Genomic DNA, 21,673 nt, shown 5'->3' on the forward strand with positions numbered 1-21,673 from the left:
TTAATATAAACAGTTTTTCATTCCCACAAACAGAAAGTTCCATTTGTTCTCTTCGCTAGCCTATGCTTGAATGAATGACTAAAAGAAACCCAGAACCTAAGCCACAAGGAAAAAAATATTAGTACAGAGGAGATAACAGGCCGTGGTTCTCTCTTTATGTGTGCCACAGAATCACTCTCTCTCTCCTGCCTGTTCATCTCCTGGCTTATATCTATCACCACATAAATCACAAAGATCCCCTCAAAAGCAGAAAGAAGTCCAAGGCCAACAATATACTTCACACGAATGAAGAGCTAGAACTAGCAGCTGTCCAGTGCTGACATTATGCACAGCCTCAATAAATGGGACACAGAACCCCCACCCTTGATCCATAATTCACTCTGACACAGAAGCGCCTCTATCTTACGTGGGCTCCAAGAGTGGCTTTACACCTGAAAGAAGAAGGAATGCATCTGATACAAACTGTAAGTCACAGGTCAAAAAAGACCTCAGCCCATGTGCTACGAACTGATGCACACAGAGCTAAGTGTCAGCCAGAACTCGAAGGCGAAGTGGCCCATTTAACACTGAAGGGGCAAACACCAACTACGCAGGAGTGCGAACCACAAGAGTCTGGAGGGATTTCAGTCGGGGGCATTTTTGCCTATTATATCCCAATTCATGTTCCCAAAAATCCCCAGAAAGGATGATTTCAAATGACAAAGTCAATACAACATGTATCTCCAACTTAGTTCACAGAAAAGAGGTAAGATATTCAAAGAACTGGCACACGAAACTCATAACAAATATAAATCTCTCACTGTCACCAGTACAGGGACTGGCCACTTGAAAATAAAAAGGCACCTTGTCCAAACCAGAAAGCAAGTGGTGGGTGTGCAGGCACTAAAAACTTCTTCTTCAGCAAAAGCATCTCAATGTATTTGCCACACTCACCTACTAGGTTCCCAGCAAGGCGGGCAGTAAGTTTAAAAGTCACCGGTGAGAGAACAGAGAACGGAAAGGGAGAAGCACTAACTTCACGGTGGAGGAACCTGCAAATACCACCTGAGCCCAGTGCTGAAGGTTAAGGCACCACTGACGGCCTGTGGTGGTCACGCACCCACCTCCCCCATGTGATGTGATGAACAGGGAACTTCACCTCTGCAGCGTTCTTTTAAAAAACCCAAACTCCAAGCTAATCAGGAAAAAAACATAAGACAAACCCAAACCCAAATCTTCTACAAAATACCTGACCGGTACTCCTCAAAACTGTCAAGGTCATAAAAAACAAGAAAAGATTCCGACACTGTCACAGCTGAGAGGCGATCGCAGGACACGGAGGACCCAATGCAATGTGGTGCTCATCCCGGACGGGATCCCCAAACAGACAGGGACGTGGAAAAGCTGGCGAAACCCAAATACAGTCTGCAATTTAGTTGATAGTAATAAGCCAAGGTTGGTTTCTTAGTTTTGACAAATGCTAACTTAAGAGAAAGTTGAAAAAGGGGTGAGAAATATATGGGAACTCTGTACTATCAGTACCCTGTGCTTTGCAAATTTTCTGTAGATACAGAATTATTCCAAAATAACAAGTTTATTCAAAAATAAGCAACGGAGAACAACAAAAAAGCCAATGGTGCAATTAACCAGTGCTGCAAGAACAGAATTTCTGGCAGGAGAGGACTGCCCAGAGCAGTAATCTCTGCAGAGGCTTCTTTTATTACCTGCACTGAAATACTCATCCTCCGAGAGGGCCGTCACCTCCGTATCCAACGGGATGGGGTCACACAGCAGAATGTCTTTGCCCAACACATCACACTCGTACCCGTCATCAAAGAGCAATTTATACTTCCCAGCTCCGACATCTTGTGTGATTTTCCCAGAGTAGAAATAGCCATTGGATGACCACTTGGCCACAACACGGAGCCCTACAAAGCTATTGCCTGGAGAGGAAGCATCTAAGCCATCAGAAGGGCCAGCAGCAGCCTGGAAAGGAATCTCTGGAGAGTCACTTCGGCGTGAAGCACCAGCACCCGTGTCCACGCGTTTGGTGGAGTCTGGCACTCGGGGCGCGATACGGGTGAAGGACTTGTCATCTGGCGACATGCTGGGCGAAATGTCCTCTATGCCCAACGGGCCAGGCACAGCTGTTTCTCTAATAAGAAATAAGAGATAGGAGAAGGCAGTGAGAATAAGAAGAGAGAATACTTGACTAGCAATCTTCCCACTCCTTCGTCCATGGGTCTCTTCAGCCCATTCTTTGATAACCCATCACAGGCATAAGCCTGCTCTCTCAGGGCCTCACTCTGATCCCTGCCCACTCCCCAGTCAGTGTGGGTCCCTCTTCTCCCTCCTGACACCCCACGTACTCTCTGATCCCCTCTCTTCTCTCTTTGCCCTTTTTTTCTAAACAAGTCATAGACTAAGTGTATCTCACACTACCCGGGTACCTGGTTCCAGTGGTCCGAGAAGGCGGGCGGCCCCTTCGCCCGCGCCCACGAGGCGTGACTGGAGCCTTCCCTCCCTGTCTGATGCCAAGGCCTGCATCACCATCCTCCTCACACACTGGCGCCCCTGTCTGACTGACCCCTTTTCTAGGACTAGAGAATGAAGACAGGTTAGTCTGATGGCACCTGCTACTGAATCCTTTCCCCAAAGCTCCCCTCGGCCCTCAGACTACATGCCAGGCCTCCAGGGCAGCAGGAAGCTGGTCCATACCCGCCACCAAAGTACCAGCTGGGGAGTGGGAATGTGGACAAGTACAGGAATCCTCCTCCTCGCACGTCTATTCCCGACACAGCTTCCTACTGCTGCCCTCAAAAACAGCCCGTTTCTGGCCTGCCTTCTCTTCTACTTCAGGCTCTGGACCTCTGCCCAGGGAACAAAAAGCGAGGGGATGTGTCAAGTTGGGCCACTACCCCGAACTTCCTGTACTCCCAATCGAAACACTCATAGGCTGCAGGAAATGGGGGTGGCAGGAGCACGTGCCAGCGCTGTCCAAGTCCCACCACCTGGTTTCCACCTTTTCTAAGGAGGTCTGCCTCCCAGCCAACCCCAAATAGGACAGGAACGCACGAGGAGAAAAGGAATCCATTTATCTGATGGAGGATGGGGTTTCCCATTGCTCCCCTTTTTCTGTGATATTTAAAATGTCAGCAACCCTGCCCCTGCTGTGGCTCTCTCTCTGGGGACCCTGTCTGCACCTCGGTTTTCCTGGGCCTCCTCGGGAGCTGGGCAAGGCAAAATCTGCGGGTTCTGTCCCGCCGGTTTTCCCTTTGAGTGGTCCGGCTCCTCGCCCTGAGCTGCCACTGCTGTGAATGGCTGAGAGGCTCGTCCCACTGGAGGTGCGGAGTAAGCTGGACGCCTTGGAGGAAAAGGAGCTGATATCCCCCAGGTCCCCTGAGGAGCCCCCAGTCTTTGAAGGGGAAATTTCAGATTCACACTCCCGACACTCTACAACTGGCTCTTCAGTCTCCTGCAAGGAAGAAATGGATACAAAAGCTAAAAGAAACCACAATAACATAACGCTAATGTGATGGATGGAAAATCCTAGAGATGGCAAGAAATTTCAATTCAGAAAGATGGAAATCAGGAATAATGGAAATGTTCTACATTTGTTTAGAATAGTGGTTACATATAACTGTTAAAAACCACTGAACTGAATAAGATCTACGCATTCTACAGAGAATACATTATAGCACAATAAAAAATATAAAAAATAAAGGTGGGAAAAAAGAGACCTCTATCCTGAACTGTTAATTATCTTTTTACTGGACAAATTCACAACCTTTGGCTACCAAGAAACAGCAGTGCTTCTTACCCAGAGGACAGAGGTAAGTCCCTGTCTGAAAGGCAGGTAAGGAAGGAGGTAGTAGTCAGAGAAGGAAAATTAGTGGTTGGGAGCCGTTCTGGTACGTGATTAGCAGTGGGAAGCATTACCTGTTTTTTTGAGATTAGGAGTTTTATATTACCTTTCAACAATACTATTTTAAAAATTAAGATAAAAAAGATAATCAAAATATATGAGTTTTCAGAAATCTAGAGGACAGGAATGTCAAAATGACTATCTCACATGCCTACTTTGATGGACTGATAGTGGTTGCCTGGAGCCCAGTTTAAGCAGCCTTCCAAGGCTAATTCCCAGGCTTATGGGAGAAGGTTCTATAACCAATCATCAATGTCCCCCATGGCACAGGACTGAGAAATTACTGACAGGAGCTGCACATCTGCCTTTCTGCTCTAGTGCATTATTGTACTGTCAAAAAATAGCCCTAGCCGATTTGGCTCAGTGGATAGTGTCAGCCTGCGGACCAAAGGGTCCCAGGTTCAATTCTGGTCAAGGGCATGTACCTCGGTTGCGGGCTCCTCCCCAGAGGCCCTGGTCAGGGCTCATGCAGGAGGCAACCAATCGATGTGTTTCTCTCACATTGATATTTCTCTCTGTCTTTCCCTCTCTTTTCCACTCTCTCTCTCTAAATCAATGGAAAAAATCCTCGGGTGAGGATTAAATATATATATATGTAGAAGATACACTCTTCCCTCAGAGAGTTTGCAATCTCTCTGGGAGACAGTATGAACACACATTTAAATAAAGCTATGAGCTGACTAAATAAATATTTTGGACCATTCCCTTCTTGAAAATATGTCCTCCTTTAGAATCTGTAAGTCATTTTCTCTTCCTTTCATTCACCCCTTTGGCTACTTCGATTTATGTTTGTATTTGGGTTCCTCTTTCTCAGTTTATTCCTTTAAAATTGGTATTTCCCAAGACTCTGTGGCCATTCCTCTTCCCACCCGTCCATGCCTTCCCTGGCTAGTCTCATCAGACCCATACCTGACTGTCCACAACACAATGATCACTCAGCTCCAAACTCTCAGATGCAAATGCCTACTAACTCTTCCCCGAGGACACCTGAAATTTAACCCAACACTCAACCCTGTCCATTTCCTGCCTCAATGAATGCACCCTGGCCATCCCCAGTGACCTGACATTCTCTGCAGCTCTCTCTAGCAGAGGCTGCTTTTTCTCAACCAAGCCTCAATTCAAGAGTTTGGAGATGAGAGGCCTCTTTGCTCCCCATTGCCTTTAACAGACCATTTCTCTTTCCCCACCTCTCTCTCCTACCAAACCACTACTTGCCATTCTGTTAAACTTTCCTCTCCCTTCCCCTTGTTACTCACCAACACCCTCCAATCACTCCCTCTCATGCATGAACACCTCAGCTCCTGGTACATAACCTCCCTTCCCTCCCCACCCCTACTTCTGTCATCATTCTCTGTGACTTACATCCATCAAATGACCCATCCAGCAACTCTCAACTTTCCCGGTCTAATGACCACCATGAACCTTTTCTTCTACTCTGCATCATCCACCTGTTACTAGGGTCAATAACAGAAACTGCACCACCTCCAAAAATCTCAATCACAAACACGCCCTTCTCCAAGCACCATCTCCTATCATCCAACTCGAATGCCCTACCTGGGTTCAGTCATCTGCCAAGGTCATTTGACTGAAACAGGTGTTGTGAACCCAGAATGTAAGTTAATTCCTTCTCCTGGTCATGGCAAATGTGTAGGGGCAAGGCCTGCACAGAAGGCTGGGACTCCAGGTGTGTTTCAGTTAGAGAGCAGGCTCAAAAAGCAGTAGCCAGCCCTAACCGGTTTGGCTCAGTGGAGAGCGTCAGCCTGCAGACTCAAGGGTCCCAGGTTCGATTCTGGTCAAGGGCATGTACCTTGGTTACGGGCACATCCCCAGTAGGGGGTGTGCAGGAGGCAGCTGATGTTTCTCTCTCATCGATGTTTCTAACTATCCCTCTCCCTTCCTCTCTGTAAAAAAAATCAATAAAATATATTTTAAAAAATAAAAATAAAAATCATCATTCTCCCCTTTAAAAAAAAAAAAAGCAGTAGCCAGCTATACCTGCCTTTGCAACTGTCCAGCAATCGAAGCTATTGCTCTGATATGACTTAGGCCCAGGCTGCAAGTTGTCCTATGATGTTTTCGATGTATTTGCTTACTTGTTTTCCTGTATGTCTCTCCTGCTAGACTACAGAGGCCACATGAAGATAGAGATCAGAACCATCTTCTTTCCTGGACATATCCCCCAAATCTAGCATAGTACCTTCTGCAGAAGAGGCCCTTAGTAAATATTTATTGAAATAGGATCTTCTCTTTCAAACTGTGTCCTATTTATATTCTCTATCTCAGTATATGGTACCACCATATATCCAGCTGATCAGGCAAAAAGCCCAGACATTTAATATGATTCTAATATGATTTCTTCCCTCTCCCTCAATCCCCACTTTCAGGAATTCCCCAGAATCTATGTATTTCTTGCATCTATGTCTCTCCTCTCAACCCTTACTGCCACTGCCCTAACTTGACACTAATTACCTCTTGTCTGACTATGCCTCTAACCTCAACACACTCCAATTCATTTACACTGCTGTCAATCTAACTTACCCAACATGCAATTTATCCTATATAATAAAAGCCTAATATGCTAAGCGTCCAGTCGTCCGTTCAACCAATCAAAGGCAAATGATATGCTAAGGCCGCTCAACCGCTCACTATGACATGCATTGACCACCAGGGGGCAGACAGTCGACTGGTAGGTTAGCTTGCTGCTGGGGTCCGGCCGATCAGGACTGAGCAAAACGGGCCAGACACACCCTGGAGCCCTCCCATGACCCCTCCCAGGCTGGCCAACCTCCTGTGTCCCTCCCTGGCCTCGATTGTGCACCGGTGGGGTCCCTGGGCCTGGCCTGCGCCCTCTTGCAATCCAGGACCCCCCGGTGGATGTTGGAGAGCTGGTTTCAGCCTGATCCCGCAGGCCAGGCCAAAGGACCCCACTGGTGCATGAATTCGTGCACCGGGGCTCTAGTTAATTAATAACAATGGTGCCTTTGCTCACTGAGCCTTCTATACGGAATGCCCTTTCCCCTTAGCTCCCAGTATTTAAAACCTTCAGTGTCCAACTCTAATCTAAGTATATTACTCCTTTTCCTCCAAATTCTCTAATGGCTCTCCATCACAAAGAAGATAAAAATCTAAATTCCTTCCTATGGTACACAGAGTCCTTATGCTCTGGGCCCTTACCAACCTCAACAGCATCCTCTCTCATTATTCCCTATCCTACTGTTCTTGTCATACTGAGCTTCTAAATATTCATTAAGCATGCCATGCCACCTACATATTTACCTAACTTTTCCTTCTGCCTGCACTGTCCTCCCCCACCCCTCAATGCTATTTGCCACACTCTTGGGCACTGCATATCCTGTGAGGCCTTTTAGCCACCTTCAGGTAGGCTAGTGGGCTCCATCCCTCTTCCTAACACAGCTTTCCACCCTCCACTACAGCAACCAACACGTTGTGGATTTGTTGCATGTGAAGTGTAAACCCCTAGAGAACAGGGACACTGTCTTTTTACCCTCATACTCCCAGTGCCTACCACAGTACTAGGATTTACCTGCTGGTAAATAAATGAATACAATCTTTAAAAGATGATAAACAAGGGCTACAAGAGATGAAGGAAGGAAAGTTCCCAGAGTCCTCTGACCTCAACCTGTCCACCTTCACACCACTACACATCTCTGTGCTGCACGCCAATTAGACTGTTCACACCGTGTTTTCTCTACTTTCTGCTTCTCTGCCTTTGCTCCTCAAGCCTTGCATAAGAATGCCCTTTCCCCTTATCTCCCAATATCCTAAACCTTCAGTGTACAACTCAAATACCTTCTGGCCATCATCCAGAAAGATTTTATCAAAATTTCCCTCTTCCTTTCGGAATACATCACTTTCACTCTTAAAAGCCAGCATATAGTCTGGCTGGTGTGGCTCAGTGCTTGAGCATCGACCTATGAACTAGGAGGTCATGGTTTGATCCCCAGTCAGGGCACATGCCTGGGTTGCGGGCTCGATCCCCAATGTGGGGAGTGCAGGAGGCAGTCAATCAATGATTCTCCCTCATCATTGATGTTTCTCTCTCTCTCTCTCCCCCTCTCTGAAATCAATAAAAATATTTTTTTAAGAAAGGCAGCATAGTGTGGTGCTTAGGAAGGTGGGCATTGGAACTAGACTGTCTGGATTGAATTCCAGTCCCTCTATTAGCTATGTAGCCTTAAGCAGGTTATTTTAACTCGCTGTCCCTCAGCTTCTTTATCTGCAGCATGGGAATAACAATATCTATATCATAGCTAACTGAGGATAAAATAAATTAAATCATTTACAGTCCTTAGAATAGTGCCTGGCATATAGTTAGTGCTCTATAAATGTTAGTCATTATCATCCTTTTATTTAATTATGGCAATGTCTCCCATAGGGGTACGATAAATATTACATTAAGAAATATTTATGACATGGAACTTCATTTTCCCCTCAGAGTATCTAGGAGGCCTGCTGTTTCCAGAAATATACTCTACAAAGCACCATATAACAAATTAAGTAATATGTGTAACACTTGATATAGCACCTGGCACAGAGTTCATTGTAACTGCAACAGTTTCAAAACCTTTACATGAAAGCAAATTGTTTTTCTATAAAGCTCCTGAGTTCATAATTTTTACAAAATAGTAATAACATTGAAAAACAGTATGCAAACATAAAATTGAAGATGAATCAACATTTTAAAAGAAGTATTTCTGGGATTATTATTATTTGGTATACAATAAATAAAGAACATAAGACAGTTTCTCAAACTAATGTCAAATGCTTTCTGACACAAGAGCCACAATGGCCCATTAATAAACAATAGCTATAATATATTCCATTTAATAAAACTATATACCATAGTTTCATTCTCGGAGTACAGCTTCCTCTATGACTAGCTGGCAGAATTAAACAAAAGTGCCCGAGTGAAGGAAGAAAATAGCTCTGCCTCTTATGAATTAAATAGAATGGTTCCCAAATATTAACATATGTACCCAGAAAGGTGCCAGTCTAGAAAGTTTGTCTAATCTCAGTATTCGATGTGAACAAAGTCAGCATATAACACTGTCCAATATAATAGTCAATAAATGCTAATATTACGCTGACACTGGGAATGAGTCCAGATGAACCCTGACAAATGAAGGTCCATGGCTTACCAACAGGTCCATAACCACATTTGATGAAGACCAAGAAAGGACACGTGAGTAAACATGAAAACACGTGAGAAAACAATGACAATGAGAAAACATATGCAGCCCCGCAGGAAATTCTAAATTTCATTAGAGTTTCCAAGGATTAAAAATAATACATAAAATCTTTATATTTCTATATGACAGAGATGTATCCATCTATTCTTTGTAAAAACGGAAAGCATGATGGGACCGGTTGAATAACCAGCCAAAGGTCAACATCAAACCCATGGTTGGAAAAGACACAGAATTCAGGACTCTTGGTTTCTAAGCTGGTTCTTATATCTTTCTATTAAAAAGATGGAAGAAAACAAAGTGTTAGTAGCTAGTTGCTCAGGACAGGGGCTTGGGGAGGTGGCATGAAGTGACAGAGTAATTTTTCTACTGAAAGAAATTTGCCACATCGACCCACAGCATATATTACCTCAGTAACTTTTCTTTCTACTTCTGTTCCATCCACATAATACACATCTGTGATGACACGAGTGACAAGCGTGCGAACCTCATGGATTGTCCTCATGTGCCGATGCAGGACATGGCCACGCGGTGGCTGCGGCATATCGAACTCCTCCTCTCCCTGTGGAAGCAAATGGAGAGCACAAGCATGGGTCTCACTGCAAACGGGCAGAGTCCAGGTCAACTTCTTCATGATGAACAGTGCAGAGGCTCCAGGAATCTAGTGTGATAACACTTTCCAGCTGCTTTGTTTTGCAGTCACCTACATAAAAACAGCGATGGACCATCTGTACAGCCAGAGGCTAGAAGAATTTGTCTCAGTGTCACCAAAAATGACCTATTTCTGTCTAAATCAAAATTGTAACATCTAGCATTTATATTTAAGATATTTAAGTAAAACTTTGATCGCCGAAAAGTACATTGTTTTTAAACTTTGATCTTTCTGATTTTGATGCTGACTTTTACAGGTTTATACTTGAAACAGCTCTGTAAATAAAAGGCATCTTCAGAACTTTATGTAAACCAGAATGACAGCTGTTGACCTCAGTGCAGTCTGTTTTACCGGCATCAGTAAACAAAACTATGGTTGAGTTATACCTGGAACAAGATACACTAATTTATCCTAGAATTACATGTAAAATATTGAATCTATTCCAAATAATAGATTATAACTAAAGAGCTGAACTAGTGTCCAGAAACAGAAAATATTAGCAAATTAGGATTTTGTATCTAGATCAGCGGTCGCCAACCTTTCGGACCTCACGGACCACCAGTTGGCAACTGCTGGCTGATCTAGTTGTACCATAAAGAATAATCAGTTAAATAGTTTAATTAAGACCTACATTTTTAATACAACTGTTACGTATATGTTTTCTCATAACACCTATGTCACATTTATCCACAGTCACACCCTCCCCTGTACCTACTGGGTCTATAATTCTGAAGAGTAAATGCACACTTTTTCTCCCCCCCTTATTCCCCCTATAGTGGACTAATTTTACTTTCAGTAGTCAGTGTCAAAGTATCCAAGTCTTTCCAAAGAATTATATGTACCACTGCAATAATGGGGATTCTGGGTGTTTCATGACAATGTGGTAGTAATTTACCTACAACTTTCTATAATTTGCCTGAATAATTCCTACTCCAACCCCATCTTAGAGGTAAAATATGTACTAAAAAGGAACTATGTAAATTATGTGAATAAATAAAAATGAAATCAAAAGCATGGAATGTTATTCAACCAATTCCTTAAATACTTCTATACATACAACTCTGGTTAGTGAATGGTCCGAGCATTGCTCTGTCACACCTCAACTGCCAGGGGCCCCTGTGTTAGAACCATGACAGCCTGGACCTCTTTGGGTCTGAAAGATTTCGGTGCTTTACATATCCCTGAAATGTGGCCAAGAAGCCTCCCTGTAATTCTTCCATTACCAACACCCAGACAAATGATCACTTCCTGAAAGACACTTACACATGTCTGACAGAATAAGAAAGGAGAGAAGGGAAAGGGGTAGATAAAAGGAAAGCTATGTTTATTCTTTCTTTAAAGTCTTCTGAAAAGTGATCTCTGTAAAGATAAAATAACTTGAGAATTTTGTCATTAAGACAAAATGAAAATAAAACCATACTTTCCCTTCATAGAAACCTGGCTCCAGACCCACTTGAAAATTTAAAGAATGTCAAAGGTAGCTGCCTATACTATTCTCTAAGCACTGGCCTGAGTCCTACCCAGACTGCAGGGAGTAACAAAGCTCTGACACTTGGAAAACCTCGTTTTCATTCACATTGTTGTGCTAACATCACCATGAACTTGTTTATCTTTCCCAAATGAAACTCTACCCATTCACCTCTTTTCCTAGCATCTTTTTTCTCTTAGCATAAGCAACGAGCTCTTAAATGTTACATCACTCCGCATGACACAGGATAAACTACTAAAGTATCAGCAGTGGTTGTGGTAGTGACAGCAGCCCCCAACAATGACAGAGCACTTACTATGTGCCAGGCCCAGAGCTTGGGGCTTTGCATGCCTTATCTCATTTAATCCTCACTATTCAGATGAAGTGGTCTGATTCCAAAGCTTGAGCCTTAAGCATACTGGCCCACTGGCTCCTATCATCATGATGAGCTAGGAGAAGGGATTACTTCCCTATTTTAGAGAAGTAGAATATGAGGAAGAAAAGGAAAATATAAAACAGTGGCTCCCACATGATTGCTATCTTTAAGTTTAATTTTTATAAAAGCAGAGAAAACAAAATTATGCAGCAGAATGCAAACACTTTAAGGGTGAAAATAAACAGACGGAAAATGGGATCTGATATGCTAGAACCCCTATATCCAAAAGACTGTTGATATTTGAATCTGTATGAATTGATAAGGTCTTAAATCCCAAAGACTGTGTCACTATAAAAGTCTAATATAAACAGTTTTTGGAGAGGCAAGGATAGACAGAACAAGACTACACAGGCCATGATTAAAATATAGAAAAGCAACATAGCATAATGAAAAGAATACCAATTCTGAAGTAGACATGCTGAGTTCAAATTCCAGTTCTGCCACCTACTGATGGCAAAATCTTGGGCAAGTTACTTAACCTCTCTTCAGCTTGGTTTCTTTACCTGTGAAATGGGAGTAATGATACCAACCTCACGGGTTGTCTTGAGCACAATGCTGACATAGGGCAGGTGTTCAGTAACTAGGATCTACTTCCCTACTCTATTCCCAAGAACCTGTTCCTCCTCCAGCCTCACTTCCATCAGCCCCAATGCTTTTCCTCCCATTAAGTCTAGTCTGAGCCTTTCTGCAGTCCCTAGTCACCTAGAGACTTGTGCCCATCCATCTCTCTCTATTCCTGTTACTATTCTTTGTTTCTAATACTGTGATACACTATCTTTCATGCTTCTTCTACTCCTTCCTCCTTTACATTTTACTCTCTCAGTTCCTGCGAACCATGGTGAAACAGACTTGGAGGAAACACAATTAGCTCTGATAGTTATAAAGAAGGATGCAAAATGATAGCAAAAGGGAAGGAAAAGATTGAACAACTTAAAAGAATATAGGACCCAGACTATATTCCTGGCTTTCTTTTCTAGTAAAGACCTACTTGGCAAACTCTAGCACTATTCCATTTTCCCTAAGAGACCATTTATTAGCTACAGCTACCCAAAATTTTCACTACCCTGTCTCTATCCTGAATAAATTGTTTTTGTCTTTTAATTACTGGTCTGTACAAAATTATGAAGGATTATCAGTAGGTAAAAGTACCACAGCTTAATTCTCCGGGAATCCAGAAAGTGGCACCGGCACTTCTCTCACCTGGCTGTGGAGTGACTCTGTGTCATCCCCAGAAGCACTGGTTGGCTTCTCACCAGTCCCCTTCTCAGTCTGAACTGTGGCATCCTGTTTTCCAGAGTTCTCATCCACTGTACTGGTCCCCTGTTCACACACATTTTTTACAGTCTGGGTCGCTGCTGAAACAGTTTCTGGGATCCATAGGGAAGGCTCTATGGTCTGAATTCCTATGTTATTTTGGCTGGGCCTTTCAATCAAGGTCTTACTAGGTTTTTCCTGATTGGCATTCCACCCTTCTTTCTGGCCGTCTAGCACATCTATCTCCATTGCTTCCTCTCGCAGACTGGATGGCCCCTTTGTGGCCTTCTGCTGGGAGGCAGGCGGCGCAGGGTCTTCGACGGGGCTACTGGGCTTCGTAGTTTGTTGATGCTGCCCGGTCCTTTGGTCACCTTCCAATTCTTCCTTCTCTTCTTCATCTTCAGTACTTGGAAAATGGAGTAAGTTCCCCCTGAGAATCAACCACATAAAGAAACCATGTCAAGTAAGCGCACCTGCATGTACATACGCATGTGCATGCTCATGTGTGCATACTGGCAAGGGGGAACCATAATTTGACAATTTGAGAAACGTGGGGGAGAAAATAAAATGACCAAGAATATCACCTTATGAGGTTTCTCATCATAATTTCACTCCTGTGATGATAAAATTCCACTGTGATGATAAAATAGTCATAATACTTCTTCTCATCACTAGCTATAAACTCTGACATAGGAAAATAAATTAAATAAGAAGATATAAAGCCATTAATGAAGTCACAGACAATGAAGGCAGCTTAGGGATCTATTTCACAAAAGCTCAATTAAACAACAAATAACAACAATAAAAATAACAAAAAAAAGGGGGGGGACACAAATTAAAAAAAAAACAATAAAGAAAACAAAAAGGGGGAAAAAGATCAATTAGGTCAAGAGTCCTCTGACTTTATAAATGATTCTAACATTTCTTAAATGACTACTGGCATTTTAGATACACCTAAGCGCGACCAACAATTTCAGCAAAAGAATAGATCCCAGCTTTGCAAGCTACTAGTATATCTACAACTAACCATTTCAGGATGACTTGGTGCCTCAAGATACAGCCAACTTCTTAGACTTACCATTTGGCTGTCAGTGACTTACTCATTTCACTGCATTTGGTGAATGTCTCCTGCAAACCAGGTACCATGAAGCTCTAGGTGCCTAGAGGCGTTAAATGTCTTTAACAATACACCAGGATAAAAAGACCCAGATTAACTCCAAGGGAGCAGGTTACACAGGAACTTGACATTCATGTCTTATTCAAGTTTATACTTAAAACACCCACCACAGGGCTTAATATAAAGTTAAGTGTCTAATGAATGTATTTTAAACAAAAGAATTCATGTTCTCTCAACTGGTTAACTGCAAAAAGCTACTCTGATTAAATAAGCTAATTGTATAACTAGCAAATGCCCATGTAGAAAATGCCCATAGCTTAAAAAAAAAAGTCCATAACCTTTGACTTTTTGTAAGTTATAAGTTCAAATGAATAAGTATACTACAAACAACAACAAACTAATGAATTTTTAGGCTACATTACATGCATAATGGCCAGAATAAAGATAAAAGGATCCATTTTGAACTGACCACAGTAAGATCACATCTGGAACCTGTTTTAGTTTGGGGTGTCATCTATATATATAAAAGCTTAAGCGACCGAAAGACCAGTCGACCGGTAGCTATGACGCACACTGACCACCAGGGGGCAGATGCTCAACACAGGAGCTGCCCCCGGTGGTCAGTGTACTCCCACAGCGGGAGCACCGCTCAGCTGACCGTTGGGCGCCAGACGCCAGGCTCACGGCTGTCAAGTGCAGCTGTGGTGACGCAAGCCTCTCCCACCTTGGCGGTACCAGGCACAGCGGGGCAGGGATCAGCAGGAGCGGTGAGGCGCCCGGCCAGGGCCCAGGCTCCTCCCCAACCACCTGCTGCTTCACACGCTACTACATCCCCCAAGGGGTCCCGGATTGCGAGAGGGCACAGGCCAGGCTGAGGAGCCCACTGGTGCACACATCCGTGCACCAGGCCTCTAGTATTTTATAATGCATAAACTGAGATACACCCAAAAGACAACATACAGGATGATAAAGGATCTACAAACTATGCTGTATGTTGCTGTAAGCATTTGACCAGAGAAAGGTGGAGCAGTTGCCAACTTGGGAGGAGCTCTTACCATAGGGCCTGCTCTGCTCTGAACCTTGAAGAGAAAAGGAGAGGTTTCTGAGGTTTCTATCATGTTTAGCTCAGTTTATCAAAACTGGAAGTTAGTCCTAGCTGGTTTGGCTCACTGGATGAGTGCGAGCCTGCAGACTGAAGGGTCCCAGGCTCGACTCCAGTCAAGGGCACATGCCAGGGTTGCAGGCTTGATCCCCAGTAGGGGGTGTGCAGGAGGCAGCTGATCAATGATTCTCCCTCATCATTGATATTTCTATCTCTCTCTCCCTCTCCCTTCTACTCTGAAATCAACGAAGATATATTTTTTAAACACACACACAAAAGAACAAAAAACTGGAAGTCAAAGAGGGATTTAGAATAGAGTTCTAACCAAGGGCCTGGTATAAATTGATTGTTATACTTTGTGTCCTGGGTGTCAGGAACCTCAACTGAATGAAATATATGTTTCAATGAAGAGATAGGAATAAGACCACCAGGAGACAGATGAGTAACACCTACCTCTAACGATGTTTATAAGTGATCTTATTTAAAAACTAGAGGTCCAGTGCACAAAATTCATGCGGGGGGGGGGGGAGTTTGAGGGGGGAAGTCCCTCAGCCCGGCCTACACCCTCTCCAATCCAGGACCCCTCGGGATCAGGCCTAAACTGGCAGTCGGACATTCCTCTTGCAATCCAGGACCACTGGCTCCTAACCGCTCGCCTGCCTGCCTGATTGCCTCCTAACCGCCTCTGCCTGCTGGCCTGGTTGCCCCCTAACTGCTCCCCTCCCAGCCTGATCGCCCCTTAGCTGCCCTCCCCTGCTGGCCCGATCACCCCTAACTGCTCTCCCCTGCCAGCCTGATAGCCCCCTAACTGCTCCCCTCCCAGCCTGATCGCCCCTTAGCTGCCCTCCCCTGCTGGCCCGATCACCCCTAACTGCTCTCCCCTGCCAGCCTGATAGCCCCTCACTGCCTCTGCCTCGGCCCCCGCCACAGTGGCTTTGTCCAGAAGACGTCCAGTCTAATTAGCATACAGTGGAGCCTTGACTTACGAGTTTAATTCGTTCCGAGACCAAGCTCGTTAAGGAGCTCGTTAACTCAAATTGCTCTGTCAACTCAATGCAAAAAATCGGCCAAGAGACAGCTGGTATCTCAAAAAACTCGTTAGTCGGGACACTCATAAGTCAAGGCCCCACTGTATTATCTTTTTATTAGAATAGATTATTTAGCACAGTACTAGGTATAAAACAGATGCTCAATCAATATTAGTTGCATAAGACAAAGCAATTAAGGACATGCAATTCATCTTCTTTATAAATTGAATACTCATGTTTGAATCTTTAAGATAACTAACATTAATAGCTAAGCAATAATGAAAGTGAGTCAAAAACTAGATGGGACATGACTGGATTAACTATTTTAATAATTCAATTACCATTGTTCCCCAACATAAACATAAACAAGCCTACTACACATTTTACTTCATAAGCTGCTTATTTAGGATAGAACTTCTGAACAGATATTCACTTCTAAAGCAAAGCCTTGTTTTATTTGAGACATTTAATTCTTAATTGATAAATTTTAGGTTGCTTTTTCCCCCCAAAAGAGTTAATCAGAAGAATTCTTCTTTCTCTAAAGACTAAATGTGTCTCATTGAAATATTAGCAATATATAGCAGATTCCTATCAAATATTAGAATTTTGGTATTTATAATTCTCATATTAGCATCAGTCAAATGAAATGATGTTAAAATCATAGTCATTTCCCACCCAGGATCATCCTATCTAATAAAAGAGAAAAATGGTAATTAGCGTACGACCGCTACCCTTCCCATTGGCTAATCAGAGCGATATGCAAATTAACTGCCAGTCAAGATGGTGGTTAACTGCCAACAAAGATGGCGGCTAATTTGCATACTGCAGGCAGGATGGGACAGCGCTATTCTGCCTGCCCGCCGCCATCCGGGCCTGCTATCTGTGACCCTGATGGCGGGCGACCCCTGTGCAACCCGACCCAGGGCTGGCAGGCGTGACCCCAGCGATCTGCCACTGGCCAGGCCCCCAACTGGCTCTCCCTCGGGAGATCCCCAGGCACTGGCGGGAAATGCTGCCCGTCAGCCAGCAGTCACCCCCCAACAGGCCCTCAGCAACCGGAGATCCCACAGCATTAAAGGGCAGCCTGCAGCCAGCCCCTGTGTGTGCCTGCCCATGGGATCTCTACGGAGATCACGGAGCAGGATAGGGCGGCCTGCAGCCAGCCCCTGTGTGCGCCTGCCCGTGGGATCGCCCCAGAGATCATGGATCAGGAAAGGGCGGCCTCTAGCCAGCCCCTGGGTGGCTGCAGGGATCACAGAGCAGGAAAGGGCGGCCTGCAGCCAGCCCCCCTGTGCGCCTGTCCCTGGGTAGCCCTGGGGATCTCACAGCAAGAAAGGGCGCCCCACCCTGGCCACAGCTCAAGGGAGAATACAACATGCAGTGGAGGCCAGGAGCCTGAGAGATCAACAGAGAGGGGCGCCTGCTCGAAGCCTTCAGGGTGTGGCTGGGGGTAGGCCCCCAGCAGACAGACACACACACACACACACACACACACACACACACACACAGCGCCTACTCTGAGCTTCCAATGTGGTTGGGAGCAGACCACCAGTGGACACACACACACACGGCAACTGCTCAGAGCCTATGTGGCAGGGCTGGGGGCAGGCCCCCAGCAGACACACACACACACACACACACACACACACACACACACACACGGGGACGGCTGCACTGAGCCTCTGCTGCCAGACTGTGGCCATCAGTAGGACATCCACTGAGGGATCCCGGACTGAGGGGCAGGCTTGGCTGAGGGAACCCCATCCCCCAGTGCACGAATTTCGTGCACCGGGCCTCTAGTATAATATATATATATATATAGTTTTGATTGGCAAGATTTGCTGATTAAGACCAACATAGAACAGCAGGTAAAAACCAAAAGCTTAATTACAACACATACTCCAAAAAGTGTTGCCCACTCCTAACAAGTTCATAAATTCTGTAGACATAATAAAGCAACTGAGAAATATCTAGCATGAATATATATATTAATGTCCCAAGAAACAAAAAAGAAGAAATCTTTAGCACCAGAACAAAGTTTTAGAAGACAAGAGAAATCCAATATACTGTAAGAAGGACCACACCTCTCTCTCTTCATTAGTTCCAGCTACACAATTCTATTCTGGTCACTGTATGCCAGATTTAGAAACTGATGCTAAGAAATTCTAGCAGAAAAAGCCTGGGCAAAATTAATCCTAAGCGAAACAGAGAAGAATAAATCTCCATATTTAACAAACTTCTAACCATTCAGTTCTCAGTGTAGATCTGTCTGTAGAGCAACGGAAGCCAAATCCAGCTGGATTGCAAGCCCTTTTTCTATCAAGGCTACACAAAATCCCCAGCAGCTGGGCCTATTGTAAGACAGTCTAATAAAACAGACAGGCAATACGATGCCCCTGATAAATTTAGTAATTGCTGGCCATTACCACACCAATTTTGGAACCACACAAAGTGACATTTCACCCAACAAGCTTCTTGATATAATAGAGGATATAATCTGGGCTAGCTGATTCCCAACAATACCAACAAGTTCACATTTAATCATCAGAATGCCCAATAAAAGCACTGACATGTTCCTTTTAAATATTTCTATCAATAAAGAATACAGAAATTATGCTGCAAATAACACTATTAGATACCTAGTGACAAACATTATTATATTCTCTAATTATAAAATCACTAAATTCCAGAGATGATAGATATCATATATCATAATGAAAATAAACTTATTTTCATTGTCATTACTTCTTTCCCTATAATAAATATAGGACTCATATATTCCAAACAAATACTCTTCAATTATATCAATAGCAAAGAAATATTTTGTAAATCAAAAAAATTTTTTTCTGCTTCAAAGCTGTTCTAAGAAATTATGGAGTAAAGAAATTATAGAAAAATCTTAATTCCATAAGGTCCGACAAACTTTAAATCTGGGATATTAAGCCCAAGCGATGTGGCTCAGTGGTTGAGCGTCGACCTATGAACCAGGTCACAGTTCAATTCCCAGTCAGGGCACATGGCCAGGGTCTCAGGCTTGATCCCCAGTAGGGGGGCATGCAGGAGGCACCCAATCAATGATTCTCTCTCAATATTGATGTTTCTATCTCTCCCTCTCCCTTCCTCTCTAAAGTCAATAAAATATATTTTTTAAATCTGGGATGTTAAGCATTATCTCAGTTTTGCTATGGGAAACTAAACGGAAATTAAAAGTCTGTTAAAAATAAACATTTCCAAACCTAAGAAAAAGAGAATAAATCTTGGAAATATAAAATGATAATAGTTTCATAAATATATGAAGACTTAATCATTTCAAATTGTTAGAACTGGCAGATAAAGACAAAAATCTATATCTATAAATTACTTAATAAAACTTCTCATGATTATAGCCCAGCCAGCGTGGCTTAGTGGTTGAGTATCAACCTATGAACCAGGAGGTCACAATTCGATTCCCATTCAGGGCACATGTCCGGGTTGCAGGTTCAATCCCTGGTGGGAGGCATGCAAAAGGCAGCCAATCAATGATTCTGTCTCATCCTTGATGTTTCTATCTCTCGCTCCCTCTTCCTTCCTCTCTGAAATTAATAAAAAATATATATATATGTATATATATTTTTTTTTAAACAAAAAATTCCTCATAACTATAAATCTTTATAAATCCATCTAGAATATGCTACAGTCCCTCAGATAAAAAAGTAAACTCAAGTTCCAAAATAGTAGCACTATATTCTAAATTTGGTACCACCACTTTATGAATCAATATAAATACAGCCCAGAAGATGCTGTGAAAATAAGCTCACCTGGTGGGTGTGGAGCAGGGATCCTGACTTTGAGCCTCATCCTCTTGCTGGGTATCGCAGACACAGCTAAGCAAAGACATGGCCTTCTGGGGACTAAGATAATAAATTAAAGCAATATACTATGTTAGTTTTGAAACAAAATGTACCTCTGAAGATTATCCTTTTAGGTACAGAGGAAATAAAATATTTTTTCTGCATCCAAAACTCCAAACTGCCTTACACCAAAATTCAGATTCTCAGAGTATTTGTTTCATATTAGCATAATTAAAAACTCTCAAGGAAGATTTACAGGAAATAAGGTGGACAGAGGACTATATTAAATACCATAAAGACACCATCAGAGGGGGTGTGAGGGGGCGAGGGCAGAGTGGAGGGGTCAATGGCGGGGGGAAAGGGGGACATCTGCAATACTTTCAACAATACACAATCAGCAAGGTCCAGAAATGTAAAAAAAACTCTGTAAGACATAAAGCCCTGTTTCTTCAACAAATAAATTGCTAACTAGTCAGGGCTGAGTTGGTAATTTTTTATACTGGGTGATGAATATACAGTGTTTATTACACTGTTTCTCTACTTTTGTATATGTTTGAAACCTTCAACAGTGAAATGTCTGAGAAAGAAGATGATAGCAAGTTACAGAGCCCAGTTACAGATGACACTTTGTTTAAAAAAGAGTGGTACTGCCTGGCCAGTGTGACTCAGTGATTGAGTGTCGACCTATGAACCAGGAGGTAATGGGTTTGACATCAGTCAGGGCACATGCCCAGGGTTTCGAGCTCGATCCCCAGTGTGGGACCATGCAGGAGGCGGCCAATCAATGATTCTCTCATCATTTATGTTTCTATCTCTCTCCCTCTCCCTTCCTCTCTGAAATCAATAAAAATATATTAAAAAGAGAGTGGTACTGCTTTACCCAAATACAGAGGAAGCAATGAGCATTTAAAATATTCTAACTGAGCTTACCTCTTTTTTTATTAATTGAATTTATTGGAGTGACATTGGTTGACAATACCATATGGGTTTCAAGTGTACAATTCAATAAACATCACCTGCATGCTGCAATGAGCACCCTGCATCCGAAGTAAAGCCTCTTTCCATCCCCATCTCCCCCGCTTTGCCAGCCTCCACCTAGCCACTACCCCCTCTCCCTCAGGCTATCATTGCACTGTTGTCTGTGTCTATGTGTGATATATATGTTTTTTGGCTAATCCCTTCACCTTCTTTCATCCAGTCCCCCCAACTTCCTCCCCTCTGACAGCTATCAGTTGGTTCCATGTATCTATGCCTCTGTTTCTATTTTGTCAATTTATTTTCTTCATTAGATTCCACATGTGAGATCATATGGTTTTTGACTTTCTCTGACTGGCTTATTTCACTTAGCATAATAATCTCCAGATCCATCCATTCTGTCACAAATGGTAAGATTTCCAGCAGCTCAGTTGGTTAGAGCAGCGATCGCCAACCTTCCGGACCTCACGGACCAGCAGTGGTTCACGGACCACCGGTTGGTGACCACTGGGTTAGAGTATTGTCTCGATACACCATGGTTGCAGGTTCAATCCCAGTTCAGGGCACATACAAGAATCAACCAGTGAATGCATAAATAAGTGGATCAACAAATCAATGTTTTCTCTTTCTCGAAAATTAATAAATTTAAAAAAAACTTTTCCAGAACTTACTTTAAATGATTTATTATACACCCAATGGT

The 21,673-nt window shown here is 43.4% G+C and overlaps 1 protein-coding gene across 1 annotated transcript in view; it reads right to left on the reverse strand.

Annotated features, from left to right (window-relative positions):
* Nucleotides 1-21,673, reverse strand: part of TP53BP1 (tumor protein p53 binding protein 1) — a 73,866-nt gene that overhangs the window by 9,252 nt on the left and 42,941 nt on the right. The window contains exons 16-21 of the mRNA XM_006093100.3: nt 19,966-20,058; nt 12,868-13,351; nt 9,521-9,673; nt 3,183-3,454; nt 2,430-2,579; nt 1,704-2,134 (exon numbers count right to left, since the gene is read on the reverse strand). Of these exons, the coding sequence (XP_006093162.1) occupies nt 1,704-2,134; nt 2,430-2,579; nt 3,183-3,454; nt 9,521-9,673; nt 12,868-13,351; nt 19,966-20,058 (1,583 nt within the window). The remainder of the gene's footprint in view (nt 1-1,703; nt 2,135-2,429; nt 2,580-3,182; nt 3,455-9,520; nt 9,674-12,867; nt 13,352-19,965; nt 20,059-21,673) is intronic.

This window comes from Myotis lucifugus, unplaced genomic scaffold, assembly GCF_000147115.1.
Source record: "Myotis lucifugus unplaced genomic scaffold, Myoluc2.0 scaffold_109, whole genome shotgun sequence".
Taxonomy (NCBI): Eukaryota; Metazoa; Chordata; class Mammalia; order Chiroptera; family Vespertilionidae; genus Myotis; species Myotis lucifugus.